The sequence below is a fragment of the Mesoplodon bidens genome (genome assembly GCF_964165515.1).
Source record: "Mesoplodon bidens genome assembly, chromosome: 12".
Taxonomy (NCBI): domain Eukaryota; kingdom Metazoa; phylum Chordata; class Mammalia; order Artiodactyla; family Ziphiidae; genus Mesoplodon; species Mesoplodon bidens.
In genome coordinates this window covers 37243365-37262699 of record NC_138168.1, presented here as the reverse complement: position 1 = coordinate 37262699, position 19335 = coordinate 37243365, and the positions used below count along the sequence as shown (strand labels likewise).

The 19335-nt window shown below is 41.9% G+C and overlaps 1 protein-coding gene across 6 annotated transcripts in view; it reads right to left on the bottom strand.

Moving 5' to 3' along the window:
* GRIK2 (glutamate ionotropic receptor kainate type subunit 2) overlaps positions 1-19335 on the bottom strand; it is a 638500-nt gene that overhangs the window by 613211 nt on the left and 5954 nt on the right. For 3 of the 6 annotated variants that reach the window (XM_081251565.1, XM_081251560.1, XM_081251564.1), the window contains exons 1-2: positions 18844-19007; positions 13296-13702 (exon numbers count right to left, since the gene is read on the bottom strand). In XM_081251565.1, the coding sequence (XP_081107691.1) occupies positions 13296-13410 (115 nt within the window). In that variant the 5' untranslated portion in view covers positions 13411-13702; positions 18844-19007. Of the gene's footprint in view, positions 1-9829; positions 9914-13295; positions 13703-18843; positions 19008-19335 lie in introns of those variants that run through there. The other 3 variants (XM_081251562.1, XM_081251563.1, XM_081251561.1) reach the window with 2 other exon arrangements.

Below are 19335 nucleotides of genomic sequence, written 5' to 3'. Positions count from 1 at the left end.
TCTTATAATAACCTATAATAGAAAATAATCTGAAAAAGAATAGATACATATACAAATGTATAACTGAATCACTTTGCTGTACACCTGAAACTAACACAACATTGTAAATCAATTATACTTAAATAAAAAAAATTCAGATAAAAATAAAAAAAAAAACTTACTGTGAAATTCATGCCATAAAAAAGGATTTTTCATAATATGTCTTCCAGAGAACTGCACAGCACCGGATACAATTTTTTGAAAGTACATAGTTCCATGCTGTCAATCATTAAATCCCCTTTGAACTATTTTAATTAAAATAACTAACAATATTTAAACACATATTAGCAAACATAGTTGAGTTCCAATAAGAAAAATTCTGAGGAATAGTAAAGTTAACTCAATGAGCTTCTTCAATATTTATCTTAAAATTATCATTAGCATGTAATTATTATGATTTCAATACTTTAGAATCTCTAACCAATCTATAATTGTGCCACTGTTAACGGTACCATCAATAAGGTGTCTCCTATACATAATTTTGTAAAAAGTCTCCCAGATGGCAAGTTAAATTATAGGAATATACTTAATTAACTGGTGTTTTACCTATTGGCAATAAACATGGAAAACTCTTAGTTACCAATAATTTGGACAGATAAAGATATTATCAGTTTTAGTACTAAAGCAGCATATATAATTATTGACAATGTCCACCTGAAACAAATATACGAGCATTCTGGCTTCATTCCAAAAGTAGTGTCCAGATTTCAACTCTTGGTACCATGACCTAACAATGACTCAGATAGTATTGTCACAGCAATGGGCTGGGGGAGGGGTGGACACGGTTTAGTCCAGGGGTTTCTAATGAACACCTAGGCTGGACTCTATTTTCAGCCCAGATTCTGGGCCATTTACATGTATTCATGGCAACTGAGTTGGGGTCTTCTTAACTAGAGCAGATGTCTGCTGGAATTTTTTTTTTTGATAGATTTTGGGAAAATAACATTTTAAGATGATCTTTTAGGGGCGACTAGTAGGAGGCTGAGAGGGAAAGGTCCCACAAGTATTCATCATCTTCGACATTATTTGTAAAACAACACCTGCTTAAGATTCCCTTGGGCGGTGGGGTTGGTTATATGAGTGTAAATATTCTAAATGCTTAGGTTGTAAAGGATCAGTCAGCCCATCAGTGGTATGCTGAGAGCCCAACACTGTGTGTGTTCTGAGAGGGATGATAAAATATCCAAGCCACAACCCTTATCTACAAAATTTACTCATTGTTTTACACAGCCTAGTCATGATTATCAATTGCCAGTCCAGAAAGCTGATGCACCTGCCCAGAGGAATTATAATTTTAGGGTCAAAAACTCCTTAGGATTAACTAGCTCAGTGATTGATTTTCAACCTGCCTGGGAGTTTTGTTTTGTTTCTTTTAAGTGCATTTCTTAAGAGTTTTCTAAAAAAGTGAAGGCACTACAACTATGCAGTTGTGGAACTACGCAGTTGTGAAAAATGAAACATTTTAAACCACAGAACCTCCAGGTTTGGGAATCAGGAATTTAAATTATTTAAAGCTCTTTCCATTCTGATGTAAAACAAGGTTTGGGAACCATGGATCTGATCAAACTTGCTTGAATTTATTCTACAGAATCCCTATCTAAAACAGACGTTTTGGAGGAGACAAAACAATCTAGATTTTTAAAAGGATAGTTGATGTATGGAACAGTAAAAGGAAGAGAAATGCATCTTAGAGAACAAGCTGACGGTGAGTCATTGAAACATCACCCCCAGTCCCCAGGAAGGCTTCTTGAGGGATCAACCCAGAATCCTCAGGGAAAGATGACAGAATGGAATACTGCCCTGTCCTTCAACCACTGGAAGCAGGAACTCAACTGCAACTTCACATAGTCCAACATCAGTTCTGCTATGATGCAGAACTGCTTCCAGAAACCCCAAACCAGACTTAAGACAGGGGAGTATTTTTCAACCTGCATTTAGGCCATTCATCCTTTGGATTGTCATAAAAATTTGAGACTGCCTCTCCTTCATCCAACTGCTGAAAGTTAGAAATCAGTGCTCCAAAACTTCATTATCCTCAACATCCAGGAAATTTTCCTAATAAACTTCATATTCCAAAGTTTTTAAAACTTTAAAAAAATGTTTCCAAATATAAAAATGTATTATAAGTTGAATACACTTTTCAAATGGTCTCCTGGATGCTCTAATGTGGCACCACTGGTGTGGAGTTGAGGGGGTTCCTCATCTCTCTCTACTCACCTCTATGCTGCTTCCCCAACACTGGGTTAGAGCTTATAAAAAAAAGAGCCAAAAGTAATTCAGAGGGGCCTTAAGCAAGAATGATGAGGTGAGTGCTGTATGGGTGACACCAGAGTCTGTCGAGCCTTAAAGAGTAAGTCCCAGAAAGACTGCCTAGGACAGCTCCTTGATGAAGATGCCTACATCACCAGAGAAAAGTCCCCCTTTTCTATCCCAAACAACTGTAGTAAATCTGAGTGTTTGTGAAACTTTCCCAAATCAATACAGTCACTTGTGTACCTACAAAACTTGAATAATAGCTAAAAGTTCATAACAGGCAGATGGATGAAGAATTAAGTATATATAAAATCAGGCACAGCTTTTCAGAAAATGTTTTTAAACACAAATTAGAAAGACTATGCCATTGTGAAAAAGTGAAAAATCTTAAACCACCAGACTTAGCATGATTTCTTTGCGTATTATTTTGGCTTTTAGTTGTGATATGTTTCTTACTTATATTGTGGATATTTGATAATGCCAATTAAATTCCTGATATACAGAGAAGGAAACTGTGGACTTGCTCTTCTGTCAAGCTACCAACTCAGAAGAAAGTCTGTTCTATTAGTCAATAATCCTTTTCAACATGTTCATAATCACTTCAGGTGCAATCCAAGGAAGTCTATTCATGAACAGTTTAGAAAAGACAGACTATTGAAAATGTTTACGCACATTTTAAGAAGTTGAGTGAAATATACACAAGTGATAACAAATTTGACCTTGCTCTACACACACACAGTAAATGAACAACTACACCTTCAATCCCCAAAGTCCTTTTCTACCAATAAGCCCAGAGTTCTATGCATTTTCCTATTAATTCCAACATTATCCTTGGAAGTTAGATAACAAGTAATACCCATTATACAGAAATAGACATCAAGACCTAATGAGATTTAATTATTTTTCCTAATTTACAGCCACTAGATGACAAAGTCAAGAGTAAAATTCCTAGCTCATACAGGTCTGGGGCCCTGCGTTCATGCAGAATTAGAAAATATCACTACAATGAATTCATTCTACTAAAATTGCTTTTAATTTTAATTTAATCTTAAATTCTGATTTGAAATATTTTTTTATATATTATATTAAATGATACAATTATTATATATATGCATACATATATATGTGTGTATATATATATATATATATATATATATAGTTTCAGGTAATGGAACTCTCTTGGAATTAGACAAAAAACGTTGAGAATGCCTTACAGGCAATATACTATATCCCTCAAGGAAGCTAAGGGTACTTTTAAATAGTCTTCCAATGCATTCTCCTTTAGATAAACTGAAAACTTTTCCTTGCTTAATCATTTGATCTGGCCATGTGTTAAAAAGATAGTCCTTTATTTCATTTAAGAATTTCACTTAAGAAGTATCCGTGATTCCATATTACTTAGTGGTAAAAAGAAATGAACCATGAAGTCATGGAGGAACACAGAAAAACCTTAAATACCTATTACTAAGCTAAAGAAGCCGACTTATAAAGACTATACACTGTATGATTCCACCTATATAACATTCTGGAAAAGGCAAAACTGTGGAGAGAGTGGAAGGATCTGTGGTTGTGGGGGGGCGGGGGGGGCGGGGAGATAAGGAGGGGGAGGTAGAGCACAAAGGATTTTTAGGACAGTGATACTCCGTATGGTAGATACGTGCCATCATCCATTTGCAAAACCCACGGAATGCACACCCAGAGTGGATCCCAGTGTAAACTATGGACTTGGAGTGATACTGACGTGTCAATGTAGGTTTACCAATTGTAACAAATATACCACTTGATAGTCGGGGAGGCTGCTGTCTGTTTAGGTGCAGGGGTATATGGGAAGTCTCTATACCTTCTGCTCAAATTTTGCTGTGAATCTAAAACTTCTCTAAAAAAAAAAAAAAAGGGATTTTGGGCTTCCCTGGCGGCGCAGTGGTTGAGAATCTGCCTGCTAATGCAGGGGACACGGGTTCGAGCTCTGGTCTGGGAGTATCCCACATGCCACGGAGCAACTAGGCCTGTGAGCCACGGCTGCTGAGCCTGTGCTCCACAGCAAGAGAGGCCGCAATAGTGAGAGGCCCGCGCACTGCGATGAAGAGTGGCCCCCACTTGCCACAACTAGAGAAAGCCCTCGCACAGAAATGAAGACCCAACACAGCCCTAAATAAATTAATTAATTAATGTAAAAAAAAAAAAGTGTTTTTAAAAATCTGAAAAAAAGAAGCATCTGTGATTCCAGACCAAGAACTTCTTAAAGGTTTCAATGATCAAGGACAAGGGTGTGTCCTTTGCTTCCATTTCAATAACACAGAGAAAAGAGATCCACTTATTCTTCATCAAATGTAAGCAGCAGACTGAGAAACCACTTGATTGCTTGTTGCAGCCCAAGTCAAGCCCACCCTTTCACTTTCAACTGCTTTCTAGGGGGTGACAAACAGGAGAAGAAACCCTATAACCTAAATAGTAAAGCTCTGAAAAAGCAAGGCCTTAACTATCCTCTGATAGGGCCAGTCCATTCCCTATCCCAAAGCTCACCTTCTTAACTTCTGCCTAAATTCCTTTTCTTGTTCTGAGTCTTCTGCCAATGATATATTTCCCTGTCTTCTTCCCTATCACACATTTTTTTTTTTTTTACAGGTCTTAGCCGGAGTCTAATCTCACCTATAAAAATGCAAACCCACAATAATCTCCTTTAAACAACATTGTATATATTTTCTGCACCACTCAATTTGTACTTTAATATGTATATGTCTTTTCTCTTTAATTGGATTACAAACTCCTTGAGGTCAGAATCTGGGTCTTAGAACTGTATTTGCCTGGCACACAATATGTATTCAATTACTATTTGCTGAATAGATGGATGTGGTCAAAGTTTTGGACACAGGGAGAAGAATACTCTGGCAGGCATGGGAGAGGGAGAGGGAGATGGAAGGAGCTACAGACAAAGGAGACAAAGAAAAGGGATAACCTATGCAATAATGTTCTATGAAAGAAAAGGTGGAAGAAACAAAGGAGGCAAATGTCTAGGGGAAGCTACCAGAACCACTGACTCTTCCTATAATTGATGCAAAGCACAGAGAATCAAAGGCTACCCTGGAAAAATAGCATAATTCACTGAAAAACATCACTCGACCAGCAGTCAGGATATTCATGTTTTGGTCTAAAACCTGACACTAACTAGCTGTGACCAGAAAAAGAGATTTAACTGCTCTTGGCAACTCATATCTAAACCTAGGATACTAGACTTGATCTCTAAAGGCCCCTTTGGCTCCCATATTACATGATTCGATAGTTTTCCTTCATCTTGAAAGAGTTTTCATTTCATTTCTTCTGGGCAAGGAGGGGCCTGAATGCACTAAAAGGTATAATAAACAATACGGAGGCTTTCGCTGGTAGAAAGATGAGCAGGATTAAAAAGACAACATAAAATAAACCAAATGCCTATGATGATACTGAAGCAGAACACGTCTTTGATATTTGCGTTGCTTATTCGATCATTTTAGCTGAGCAATATTCCCATTGTGATAGGTCAAGGACTCAGAGTGAGGCAAAGCTGGAGATAGAAGTGGGAATTAGAGGCAACACCTTTCAAACACTTGTTTTCCTTCAACGATGGAAAAATACCTTGTTGATTTAAAAGGGTGTGAAAAGCATTTAAAGATCCTCTTGATTGGGAGGAGATATGTCAATGTAAGAATATCATTGACATCTGATTTCAAATCATCACATATGCTCAAAGACTTGGACTAATACAAGCAAAAAGATCAATTTACAACACATTGAAATGTCTGGCAGTAAAGCTAGAAAAGACTGTGTATCAAACAGCATTTGGCTTCCCTCTTTTTTCATCCTTCCCTTCACATCAGTGCTAATCACTCAGCACTCCCTTAGTACCTGGAATTCTTTTTTATATCTGAGCATCTCTATCACAGACAGAATCGATTGATCTAATAAACTTATCCTAACTTTACAGTCTAGGGACTATGTGCTCTCCCTTTCAGAATATACTTGTCTTAAAACAAGGCCCCGGAAGAGGGCAAATGCTAAACCAAAAAGAAAGACTGATAGAATTACATGTATCCGTGGGAAAAACATCTGAAAGCCACAATGTCCCCAGACCCTTTCAGATCTTTACACATACTCTGCTGTCCAGTGACCTGTCTCTATTAAAAGAATGTTTAGTTTTTAAATAAGGAAACGAAGGATTCAAGTTAATCAATAGGAAAATGCTATATTTGAATGCTGTGGTAAATGAAGAAGAGCCTCAAAGCCCAAATATAAAAATAAAATGGAAAATAAAAAATTTTGCAGAAAGATCTTAAGGGTCTTCTCTAACCTCCCATTCAGTTTTACCATATTAGTTTTATCTGATAAGCTAATTGTCATTTTGAAAATACAACAGTATAAAATGTTTGGCCCTAATGGTGTGAGGCAAGAGACAAATAAGCCTACTTGTTCAGGGATCAATGAGGAGTGGGGACGTGGGGTGGGCAGGAGGGTGAAAACTGGTGGCTAGGCTACCTCCTAACCAGCTGAGTGCTTTCAGTTTGGTCAACTTGGAATTTTTTTAAACAATTTTTTAAATTACGTACAATCAAAACTGGGGAGATTTTTATATAAAAACTTGGGTTTGGGTTTTTTTTAGAATAATCAAAGGAACAGACAACTTTGAGAGGACAATTTCACAAGGCAAGAAGCAGTTGGAAGGAACAATCCCATAAGAGACTGAAGCTTGACTTTCACCATGTGAAAATGAGAGCATTAAATGTGTTCTCAATGTGAAGCAAAGAATTGCCCTTTTTCCAGGGGCAGAAGGAACCTGAACGCACTAAAGTATGGTAACCTGAATGGATAAGTTTCATTAAGGAAAAACAAGGGCAGGATTAAAAAGACAGCATAAAACCTAAGTCAGATACCTATGACTCTATTGAAACTGTAGAAGAACATTTTTTGAAATTATTTTTGCGGTTTCTCTAGTACAGATAAGCATTGCTTATAAGAAAAAATTGCCAAAAACAAAACTTTTAAAGAAAAGTCAAATTTGTTCTTTTCAGTTACTGAAAAGAAAGGATTTGTCATCAACACTTACCCTCAATACCCTGGATCCTCTCAAAGAATTTTACACGTCTTTTGTTTTTGAAATAAGAAACGTATGTAATTCCATTTATGAAATGAGCTCTTAAAAATATTTCCTTATTGAAACTTGGTCCTCAACCTAAGTTCACAGTATATGGTGAAGGTCTAAGGAAAGCTTATTTAACCTATATTAAATCTTGATAATGCATTAACGAGTCTTTTAAAGGGATAATTTTAATTCCCCAATCTTCAACCATAAAGACTATATAGTGCTAATCTGCCTTGCCCTTTCGATTAAACTTGTTAAGGGTGTTCTATTTAGTCAGCACCCGGAAAGGGCCATTAAAATTCTTGCTCTGTAAGAGTTGTGTTCAATGCTCTGTTGTTTTAAATTCCATTAAATCCAAATGGTCTTTATCGCCACATGACCACCGTGACTTCAATCAGGCAATTTAATTATCTTACAAAATTGTCAGCAGAAGCAGCAAAGAAAAACAGAAAGCCCTATCACGTTATCAGATTGAAATCTTCCTCTTCAGTGTTTAATCTAGACCAATCAATAATGATGATGTGCACCTACTTCCTTCTCTTTCAGGGGATTTTGACCTTACCTTTCATGCTAAGATTTAGGGTTTAAGATTCATTTGAAGCACTTCTAGTACCTTGATAACTGGATTACAAATTGAAAGTCCACAGAAGATAAAGCTTCACCACCCAAATGCAAAACAATCAACAATTCCATTTCAATACTTTAGACCATCCTACCCAGGAAAACTTAGGATCTCCTGCAAACCCCAGGTATTATGGATGCAGTAGATTAAAGCCTTAAGGCTATTACAGTTGAAAGACAGTGAACTACTTTCTACTCTGATGTGTAAAAATGGACATCAACAACTTCCAGGGAATCAAGGGAATTGGAGCTACAATAACCGAGTAAAATCCTAAGAACAGAAAGAGAAAATAAATCCCTCTCACTTGAATTTCTACTACAAAAGAGCAAGACATTTATCAGAAATTTTGATAATTAAAAGAAAATCAAAGATTACATCATCATTATCATAGGCAACCCTTTATTTAATGGTGAATAGACTTGAAAATGCTCTGATAACCAATGATACATCCTGTGTTTGGTCTATGTTATGTTCCTCCTTTTGTGGGAGCAATTCACATTAACTTTCCTGTGCTGAGTAAATGTTGAAACAGTGTCATTTGAGAATTCAGGACTGAACACACTGCAGTGATCACTTGAATTAAGCTAAAAAGCAAAAGGTGTCTATCTGAAGAAATGTCTACTGACATATAAACCCTTGTTCACTTCTTAAAGACAACCTCACAAAGCCAGAAAACATGTTGAGTCCCATGTGTCTTGGTGGAGAAGAGGTGCTATTTCTAGAGGAGGAAAAGATCATTTTTAAGTCATTTTCTGAAACGAGTGTGCCTCCGTTGATGGATCACATCAGTTATTCTTTGAAGCTTTAAGAATAAGTGCGAACTTACGTGAAGAAAACAGATCAGATTCTTTTTCTTTTTTTTTTTTAGCGTGGCCCTTGTGTTGGCGATTCTTGGAAAGATTTCCCTCCCCTGCTTTCCAGAGCTCAACTGAGCAGGTGTTCCGGCTTTATCTGTTTCAGACAGTAGCCGCTATTACTCCCCCATCCCCACCTCCCAAGAGCCAGTTTTCCAGCTTCCAGCTGTAAAGCCACGCCCCCCTCCCGCCCACCTCACCTCCTAAAGGAAGAAAAATCTCTTCCAAAGATCTTGTAGAGAGCGGCGGCTTCTAAGCCCAGCCAATTCATTCACACTCCTCGATATTGTAGCACATCTGCTACTAATGATCCTATCTGGGAGCACATGGGATAGCCAACAAATAGGGGGTTTTCCATAGGAACACTTTCCGTTCCCTCTCACTCTGTGGGTTTTATAATCTGGGCTGGCCCTGAGCTGGTGGCCTTCACCTTTGGCTTGTGCGCAGGGAGGTGGCTAAGCGCTGTGCCACGGAGCCAGCGCACAGTGCCAAGGAGGTCCGAGAGCGTCTCGGGGTAGACCTCGCCTGGGAAGCCTTTTAAAAAAGCCGTCCTACTGGAACGCCGAAGAGAAAAGCTAAGTCGAAACACCTGAAGGGAATGAGTGGCCTACCACAATCTCAGCTCCTCTGAAAGGACTGTCTTGGAGAAGCTGCCCACGAGTTTGGGAGAAAGTTTGTGTTCCTGTCTTCTCTTGGCATTCTAACTGCCATTTCAGATAAGGAATTTAGAAAATCCGATCTCGAAGATCGTAAACAAGTGGTGGCTTGGGAAGTGATTCCTTAAAGAAGATGCCAAAGCCGCCCAACCCCCAAACTCCGAGACGGACTGCTAGCCCTGCGTGGAGCCCCGCCCGGAGCTGGCTTCTAGCCCTTCCCACGCTTTCCCAGGAGCAGAGGTCGAGCGAGAAGAGAAGGGTGGCTAAAGTAACAAAAGAAAAGTTCAAGTACCTCGGAGCCACTGTGGTGCTGGGAGACCTTGGAATTGGGACTCGCGCCTTCGCCCGTCCAGCCGCTAGCAGGGCCGGGCCGCAGCTGAGGGGAAACAAAGGTGCCTCATTTACATTGCGCGGCGCCGCGGGCTGCCGGGCGGGAGTTCACGCGAGAAGCCCCGCGGGGGGCGTCGCAGCCTCCGTGCCTGAACACGCCCACCCCAGGACTTCTGACCTGACCTGGAGCGGGGAAACTGACCCTCTAAGTGTCCAAGATCCAGCGTGTCCCCCGACAACGCGCCCGCTGGGTGGTCGCCCTGGAGAATCCAAGCTGGGCCAAGCCAAGATCAAAGGCGGGGAAGCTGCCACGACCCGCTCACGGCGCGGCGCCGCCCGCCCGCGGGCGAGGAGCTGACCCTTGGCTGACCCTCAGGTCTCTTCCCCATCTCCCCAGGCTGCCTGGAAGCTTCGGGAAAGCTCCCTGGGGTCGGCGCTCGGGGGACTTTCTCTAGAAGGTGTTTACAAAGCGGCCTCGGAGTACCAGGCCCTGGTGGGCAGCCCCGAGGCCAGGCGGGGTGGGAGGGGGCGCCAGGATACAGGCGCTCGCGGATGCGACTGCAGGAAGTTTTCCTGGGGACCAGAGAGGAGTCATTGTGCCAGAGTGTTGGACTTGCTTCGCTAGAGTGCATTTGTCCGCGCGCGCGCGCGTGCGTGCGTGTGTGTGTGTGTGTGTGAGAGAGAGAGAGAGAGAGAGAGAGATTGAGCACTCGGAAGATGGGCGGGGGTGGCGAGGGACTCGGCAAGTGTCAGCACCCTAGGCTGCTCTCCGATCCACACTCGTTGGTAGGAGGACGCAGACTCAAGTCACAGCACTAGCGGGAGCTGGGGGAAGGCCGGCAGAGAGCCCTTGAAGGTGGTTTGCCACCACCTACGGGAAGAGGGCTTGGGGATGGGGCGGCCACCGCGCGGGGCCCCGCGGTTGCCATAGCGCCGCCGCAGAGGCGCCAGGCGGTTGGCAGAGGCCAGCCACACCGGGGTCGGTGGGGAAGGGGCTGGATGCCACCTCCTCAGTAGAGGCGGCGGGTCTCACCCGCACCCCAGGGGCAGCTGCTTCACCAGCGATTCCAACCCCTTCCCGTCCAAGGCACTGGGCCAGGGATGAGGCTCTGGTTCGCCTTTTCAGCTGAAGTTGAAAATAACCTTTCTCAAGAGTGGCTCATACGCGCGCAACCAATCTCCACCCCACTCAAAACATGTTTTTCCCAGAAGAAAATAAAACTCCTGCCATTGCATCAAAACATCCCCAACAGGTAAATGTTCCAAAGATTATCACGTATACAGTCCTTCACCACAGCTCAGGTCAGAAATCAGAGAAAATGATCTCCACGTGGAAGATGTTCGAAGTTAATGGAGAAAATAACAAGTTATCTAGAAACTGGGCTGTTGGTTTAAGGTAACAAGGCACAGGTGGGAACGTGTCTGCCTACCCCCCCCCCATTTCTTACAGACATTCTTAGTAAGCACTGGTCTAGGAAAATGTATTTTTGTGTGTGTGTCAGCTCTTTTGGAAAGCTGCTACACACTGCTACAGTCGCCAAGATTTTTAATATGAAGATATGAAATGATCAGCGAATGTAACAATCTAATGATTCAGCACATAGTATGCTGCAAGACCAGAGCAGCAATAATTAAATCTTTAGAGTATTGGTGGCAGTCTTCGGGCTCCCAGACTTCTTTATTTTCCCCACCCAGTCCTCAAATGCATTAAGACACACTCATTCACAAACACACTTCAGAAGACACCTCAGTATTCCAAATAAGTAGGTTGTACTACTCAAAATATTGGGCAAAACTACCAAACTGTAGCACTTACCATGCTTGAAGCAGAACAGCTGAACACACACACACACATTTCCAGCAATACAGGGACCTGTTTAATCTCATCCAAAGAAACAAGCATTCCTGTGGACGCTTGTTGCTAAGAGCAACGTGCTTAAGTACCATCTAAAGGCATGAAGAAAGCAGAAAAACTACTACAGCAGGAATCCAGTTATAACTCATTGTCTTTTCTTGTCATTACAGTCTTCTGGACTCCAAGTGTGTCTATGTGTTGGTGGGGGAGGGAAGGTAGGGTTCCCTTTTTCAGTATGTGAAAGCATTCCTGCCCTGGTTCCACAAAGCCTGAGATAGATGGTGAATTTTATCATTATAGAAAAAGCATATGGGAAAAAGGCAAGAGAGAAGATATTGCTGACATAATAGGAAGTACAGGCAATCACTCTTCGATTTAAATTTGACTGAGTGACTTAATGTATCTGCTTTTATCTCAAAGACATATACTCAGGATTATACGGTTTCCTGCATTCTTTGGTCTAAATCCACTCGAACTGTCAAAGGAGGCGCCCACAGTGGGAGCGTTTACCCAGCTGGCTTTCTCCTCTCTGGCTCTTATCTACTTAAGGGAACTTTCCCTGACTAGTTCTCCTACTGAAACTCCATTGGCCATCGAAAGCAGCTGAGCGTTGCCCACTCTTCATTTCCTCCAAGCAAATCTTCTGACCAGCGATTCCACCGGAGTCTCACGTTTAGATTTTCCTTCGAGCCCCAAGGAAACCTGATTCCTTAGAAAAGCAATGGGTCCCCTTCATATAGAATGGCCACCTCGGCTTTTTTTTTTTTTATCATGCTACAAGTGAAATAAAGATGCAGACTTAGACTCCCATACACAGACTCCCTCCGCCCCAGTCACCACTGTCATCATGTATTATTAGTCCAGGACGTTCAGTGAGAAACCTGTGAGGAGGACTCACAAGTTTAAAACAAACAAAAACTCTCCCTCACGACGCTATTTCTCTCAAACAGCAGCCTCGCCTTGTTAAGTAGAGCCTTCAACCTTACAACAATATCTTTAAAAGCTCCGCGTACCCATAAGGGCACCAGGGATGGAAAAACCGGTAGAATGAACCGAAAAGGCTCTCTGATGGCAAATCAAAACGGTTAGCGCCTTTCACTTGTGGACCTGCCCAGGTCCCAGGCGGAAGCGGACAGACGCCAACTTGCCAAAGAGTTACCAGATATTAACTCATCGGCCGGGCCACCTGAGAGGCGTGTAGCCCCAGCGCGCACGTTCTTGGGGAAGGAGCAGCGGGCCAAGCCGGGAGGCTCCCGGGGAGAAAGGAGGGAGCAGCGGCGGTGGCCATACCCCCAGCGTCATTACCGTCTCTGAGACTGGCTACCATGGGGACGCAACGCAGCCACCACTACCACACACTGACACTCACTTCATCCTCCCGCGGCTAATTTTTTTTTTTTTTTCAGTAAAGGGGTGGGGTGGGGAGAAAAGAAATGAAAAGCACAGTGGGTCCTTTCAAACCCTGGGGTCGAAATGCACCGAGCCCACCCGCCTAGAGGAGCGAACAAGTCTGTTTACATCCGGCTCCCTCTGAGCCGGATACCAGGCGATGGAGAGGGATGGGAAATCTTACCAAATCTTAATACATGCGTGGTTCCTTGAGAATATCCAATCCACAGTAAGCACAGCAGGAGTTTAATGGTGCGCCTGAAGACTGGATTACTTAGAATCGGGGAAATAATCTTCATGGTGTTTCTGTGTCCACACGCGCGGCACCCACTTCCCCGATCTAGCGTTAGGCTCCCGGTTCGGGTAGGAATGAGGATGCGTCGAGTGGTGGCCGCAGACACGATCACGGCATGGTCACAGACAGAGAAAGGAGTCTCCGCTTCCCAATCCCATTAGCAATCGCTGCATGTTCTTCACTCACTGCGCCAAGGAGCAACCTTCCACTGCAAGGGATGGTGGGACATCCATGTTAGTCGGGAAGCATCCGGGAGAAATCCAGCACGCACACCCACAATGTCCGGCCGCGCGAGCCTGGGGAAGCAAAGGAGGAGGAAAATCAATAGGAAGCCCAGCCTTGGAAACCGCCGAGGCGTCGGTAGCGAGCCACAGTCCCAGCACAAAAGGCGCTTTGCTCGCAAAGGTTTTGCCAGGCCCTATTCTACTGCACTGCTGCACAGCTTCTGACGTGAAGCCAAGATTAAGTGAGAAAAATTGAGATAGCTGCTTGCCTCTTAAGGCTTCCTGCCAGTGAGCCTCCCAACATCTATTATGCAACCGATCTGGTCGCCCACCTTGAGCTGCAAGGAAGAAGTCGGATTTATCTGCGTGGAAAAAAAGTGCATTTATTTCCAGTAAGAGTCTTTACTAAGGTAGTGACTGATGTATGCAAGCGGACTTCCTACATCAACTGATGAATTTTAATAAATGACAAGCTAAGACAAAGTCACTTTGCCTAGGAGTTGTAAAAAAGGAAGTGGTCTAACACGGAGGAATTTACTGCAAATGTAAACTGTTTTCAGGCTGAAAGAGGGTCTTTTTGTACTTTTAAAACTCTGCCCAGGAATTAATATAGATTGAAGTGCAATTGGAGAGGTGAAGATAGTCTTTAAAAACTTAAGTGGGACATTCCTTGATTACTACCCAGCAATAAAAACAGATTTCTGCAAGTGGCCTTTTAGGGGGGAAAATGTTGAATTAAAAGGAGGGAATCATATTTCCCACCCATTTTTACCTTATCTAAAGTAATTGTGCATATATTAAAAGACAATGATATTTGAATGGGTGCAGCAAACTCCAAAGGCTTCAATAATTTATGCCCAAATTTCTTCTCACTTTGTTTTTCTGAATATCTGTTTCTTGAAGAGGTAAAATATGGAATCATAGCTTGAGCAACATTGAGTGGCACAGTTTTGTCTAAAAATACCTTATTATTTTCTAGTGTTCTGATCGGAATATTCAGAGTCCCCAGACAGTGACTGTCTTGGCTTTCACAAGTAGCAATTTATTCAAGAAAAAAAGTACAGAAATATATTTACTTTTAACATAAAAATATATTTTATTATTGAAACAGGTAATATGCTGTCCTCCGTGCATATAGATTAAAATACCCAATCCTAATATTTTACATTAGTAAGTGAAACTAAGATGGATAGTGATAAATATATTACTATACATTAATATTTTAAAGTGATCAGGAAGCACAAAACACAAATTGCTGGACTTGTATCTTAAAATTAATCTTTTTCATAACCAACTAACAGAGTATAGGTTAACCCTTATGAAAAAATTATAAGATCATATCATATTTAAAGAATATCTAAGTTTTAAGTAAGGAGCGATATGAGTACTATTTCTTCCAGATAGCAAAATTTTTAAAATCTATTTTAAATCTATTTTTTCTTAAGATATTATAAAATGCTTATTTGAAAATAAACCTACATTTCGCAAAGGCATTAAGTGGGCATTGATTTTTTTTTAAGATGGAGGCATAACTGCAGTGTCAAAAATAAGTATCATGAATGGCTAGTTCTGCAATGTAGCAGGCAATTCAATCAAATAATTTGACTATTTGAGCACTTTAAAAGGAACACCTTGTGCTAAAACCAAGGGTATCTAGCGACTCCTTCAGTCCATGTTTAAAATACCTCTTGTAAAGCATGTACAGCCCAACATGTCCTGTCTTGTATTTGCTGTCTCATTTATTCCATTCTATTTGTTCCTTTTCTTTTTGATCCTTGCAGAGATAATAATGACTGCCAGGGCAACAATAAATATTCTTATATTTTCATCCGTCAATATAATTGATATCTACTACCTGAAAATAGCATGCTCTGTTGTGACTAATCAAAATACTGCAGTTTTGATGTCTGGTTGGCATTTAATGGAACTTGAGAAAACAAAATGTACCATAACTCCTTGTTCATGTATTCTGTTAACATAATGGCATCTGACATTACAGTTGTAGCTTTTCTACTTAAAACTAGCATTCTAAACTATTTAGCTTTTGTGGGATTATTTATTGGGTGTCTAGTTGAAAAGTGAAAGATCAAGCTTCTAATTTCATGAAGTTCTTACACAGTAAATTAAGCAGTAAAAAGTCTATCACAAATTTTTCTTACTATTAATTGGTCCCCAAAGAACCAATTTTGCACATATGCTAAATTAGGCTCATTTACATCCATCAGCTAATCCGAAAGGCTTCAACACCACAGACAGCAACTCCACCTGTCCAATTGAACTTCTGCAAGACAGGAGACGACCTTTCTTCAGTACCGCGGACAGCGCTCCAGACATCAATTTATTCTGGAGCAGTACCTTGAAAGTGGTACATTGAATGGGTAGTGTGCCATTTGAAGTGACAATGTGCATATTTCTGCTGTACAGACTCTGGGAGTTTGAATTATTGCACTGTTCACATTGTCAGAAGGACTATTTTGTCAACTGTGTTGTGTGTATATTTCAGTGTGACTTAACTGGGATTGCTTAGCATACCCAGGATGTGCGAATAGCCATCCCTTTCCAGGGCAAACTACTACAAAAGCCATTTACATTAACTGTGAGTTCCCTTATGAGCACTAAACTTCTTGTTTCTCAGTACAGAAAATTGCCTGAAAGTCCACCAAAATTCAGAATACTGAATAATGCTGTCAATGTTCAGTGGCTAAAGACATTTCTAAAATGTACAATTAGTTATTGCTTTAGAATTCTCCACCTCCAGATTTCCATCTGTTACAAGGGTTATCAGATTAATTTTCATTCTTTCTCATTAAACTTCACTCACTCCCAGGGCAAAAACAACAACAACAACCCTAAAATTACCTCCCCAATACTAGAACAAAATGATTTGGTGGTATAGAAGATGCCTTATAGTAAAGCAATTGTGAAGTTATTACAAGTTTCTCCACAATACTGATACCATACATCATAGTTCTGGGGCAATATGAAGGATTGATAGAGTCATTATATAGTATTCACTGACCAGATTTAACTCATTTTTAAATTTGTCATTTGCTCCTTTCTCAAAGGAAAAAACAAACAAACAAACCCACTGTTTGATGTCAGACGATCATATATATTTAGCAATAATGAGATTTACACACCTTATTCCATGGTTTCATTTGCTTTTTTTCTCATTTTAACCATATGGCAACCTTTATTTCTAGAAGCCAAAGCTCTGTAGGTTCCAAGGTCAAAGCAGAGATGACAAACTGCAAATGCACACACATATGCATGCACACACAGGAGCTGTGTCTATAAGTAAGCCTCAAAAAAAAAAAAACCACATAGAAGGCTGACATGAAGAAATATCAAGCCTATGATAAATTAGCAAAGAACAAAATGCATTTCATGTTCATGCAGAGCTTGTTCCAACAACAACAACAAAAAGCCATTAGCTTCATCTTGCACTCTATTTTTATATTTACTGACACTAATGACCTCTTATTCTTGGGCACTATTACTTGAGAAGCAATTTTAGTTTTCTGTCCTCCCAGTGAAAATGAATCTTATTCTAGTTAGCTGCCACCTGCTGGGGCATGTACAAATGTGTAATAATCCTTACAGCACAATGTTTCAATAGACAATGCCTAAACCTTTTGCAAGAAACAGCAAATACATATCCCAGGACAACTTGAATTTCAAAGGTTCTTCCATGTTATATCTATATTTAAGTTTTTCACATGGAATTCTTTTTAAGAATTCCACTTGACGTGTCACTGAAGTCCTGCTGTTGTGTGACATTTGAGAAACCTCATCTTATAGTAACACCTGACCTATTCTTCCACACATGTGGCCTGTTGTATTGCAGCTAAGCTAAAATAAACAGCCTGTTCATCCATGGCATTAGAGGTGCCAGAGAATAATGTCAGAGCTCATATCAGTTAAAACCACACTGTTGCGTATTTGCACTTCACCCTTCCTAACTATGAATGCTATGCTATGCAATCCCTTGTGATTCTGAACACATTTCAGCTGTTCCACCAACATTCTGCTTCACTGATGATTAATGACATTTAGAGTTTTAATTTTTCGATGCGAAAAGAAGTGTATCTTAATTAAGAAATTGAATTAGAATAGATTTGCATGACCTGTAATCTTTTTTTATTTTTATTTTTTTAATTTCAGAGCTGTGCAGTCTTAAACGGGTTTGAATAGAAGAAAACAAGCAGGTAAGACTTCTAGAATCACTTATTTCTCTAACACCTTCCTCAGTGTGTTTCGTTTTGTTTGTTTAATTAATAGGTTCTTAGGGCCATTGGAAGCTGCCTTGGTGATTACAGGAATGGTTTCTATAAAAAGTTACAAGGTAATGAACTTAGACAAATCAAGATTGAAATATCAGTGCCTATCTTCCAGTAACTAAACTACAAATTAAGATTCAAATGAATCAATCATCTCGTGAAATTAAAATAATCATTAATCCATAAGGTAATTTCTGATGGCATAATACTTACAGCACGAAGATGAAGAAATGATAGAAGGTAATCTGTGCGTTACCAAAAGGATAACAGTAGTAGTAAGTTGTCTAACATCCCTTAATCCCTAAATTGGAAATCATTTTCTAAGAAGGCTCAGCTTGGTCCCCTTGTTTAGTAAAGAACTCCTTGAAGGTAAAAATATCGGAGGATGAGAGTCATTAAAAGTTCTTGACGTTTGTGATCCACCCTGGTGACACTTCTCCCCTCGCCCTAATGGGACGCCCTCCGAGTTTTTTCAGACGCTCTCAACACTGGCACCGGACAAAATGAATGTCTGTACTTTCTCAGCACGGAACTAGGGAGCATGGTTAATGGAAGAATGGGAAGATGGAAGGAAGGCTGGGGAGTTTGTCAGACCCGCAGGCAGACACACAGCTTCTTGCCATCTGCCTCTCTTAGCCTCGCGTGAGTCCCAGTAGCTGAGGCCACTTCCTGACCCGTCCACTTGTTAAATTATTTTATGGGAAGAACGCGAGCGCCTGCAGGGGAATTGGCTGAAGCGAGCGGGACAAAGCCGCTCGCACGGACTCGGTCCAGCGGGTGCCCCGAGCGCACCGGCTCCGCCGCGCCGCTTTTCGCCTTCTTCCTCGCCAGGCGGAAAATGCCCCTCGCCCACTCCGGGTCCCTCCTGTCCTCGTGGGAACAGACACCTCAGGAGGCTGCCCGGAGCGGAGCCCACCCGAGGGGAGCCCTTACCTTTCGCAGGGGGTGAGATGGGCGGAGAGGGGGAGGGGTGGTCCTCGGGGAGGAGCAGCCGGTGGAGGTCGAGCTGGAAGTCTCCGGCTCCCTGACGGAGCAGCGCAGCCGCGGGCGCCGAGCGCAAGTGACGGCGGCAGCTAAGACGGAGACCGTGGAGCAGCAGCAGCAGCGGCGGCGGCGGCGGCGGCGGCGGCGGCTGCGGCGGCGGCGGAGACAGACACGCCTCCTGGTGGGGGTTCCTCGCCTCTTGCTTTAAAGGCGCCGCGCTCTTTTCCCCGCGGTCCCGGCGCGCTCTGGGCCGCCGCGGCCACCAGGGCGCAGCGCTCTCCCCTGGACCGCAGGAGAGAAAGTGCGACAATTCTGGGCGCCCACACAGACTTCCACGTTATGAACTCCCCTGCCTGGACTTCGTCCCCAGCGTACAGCCCTGCCTACTCTGAGATGGGGCGACTGGGAATGTGATGCTAGGTTAGGGAGTGATGCAAATCA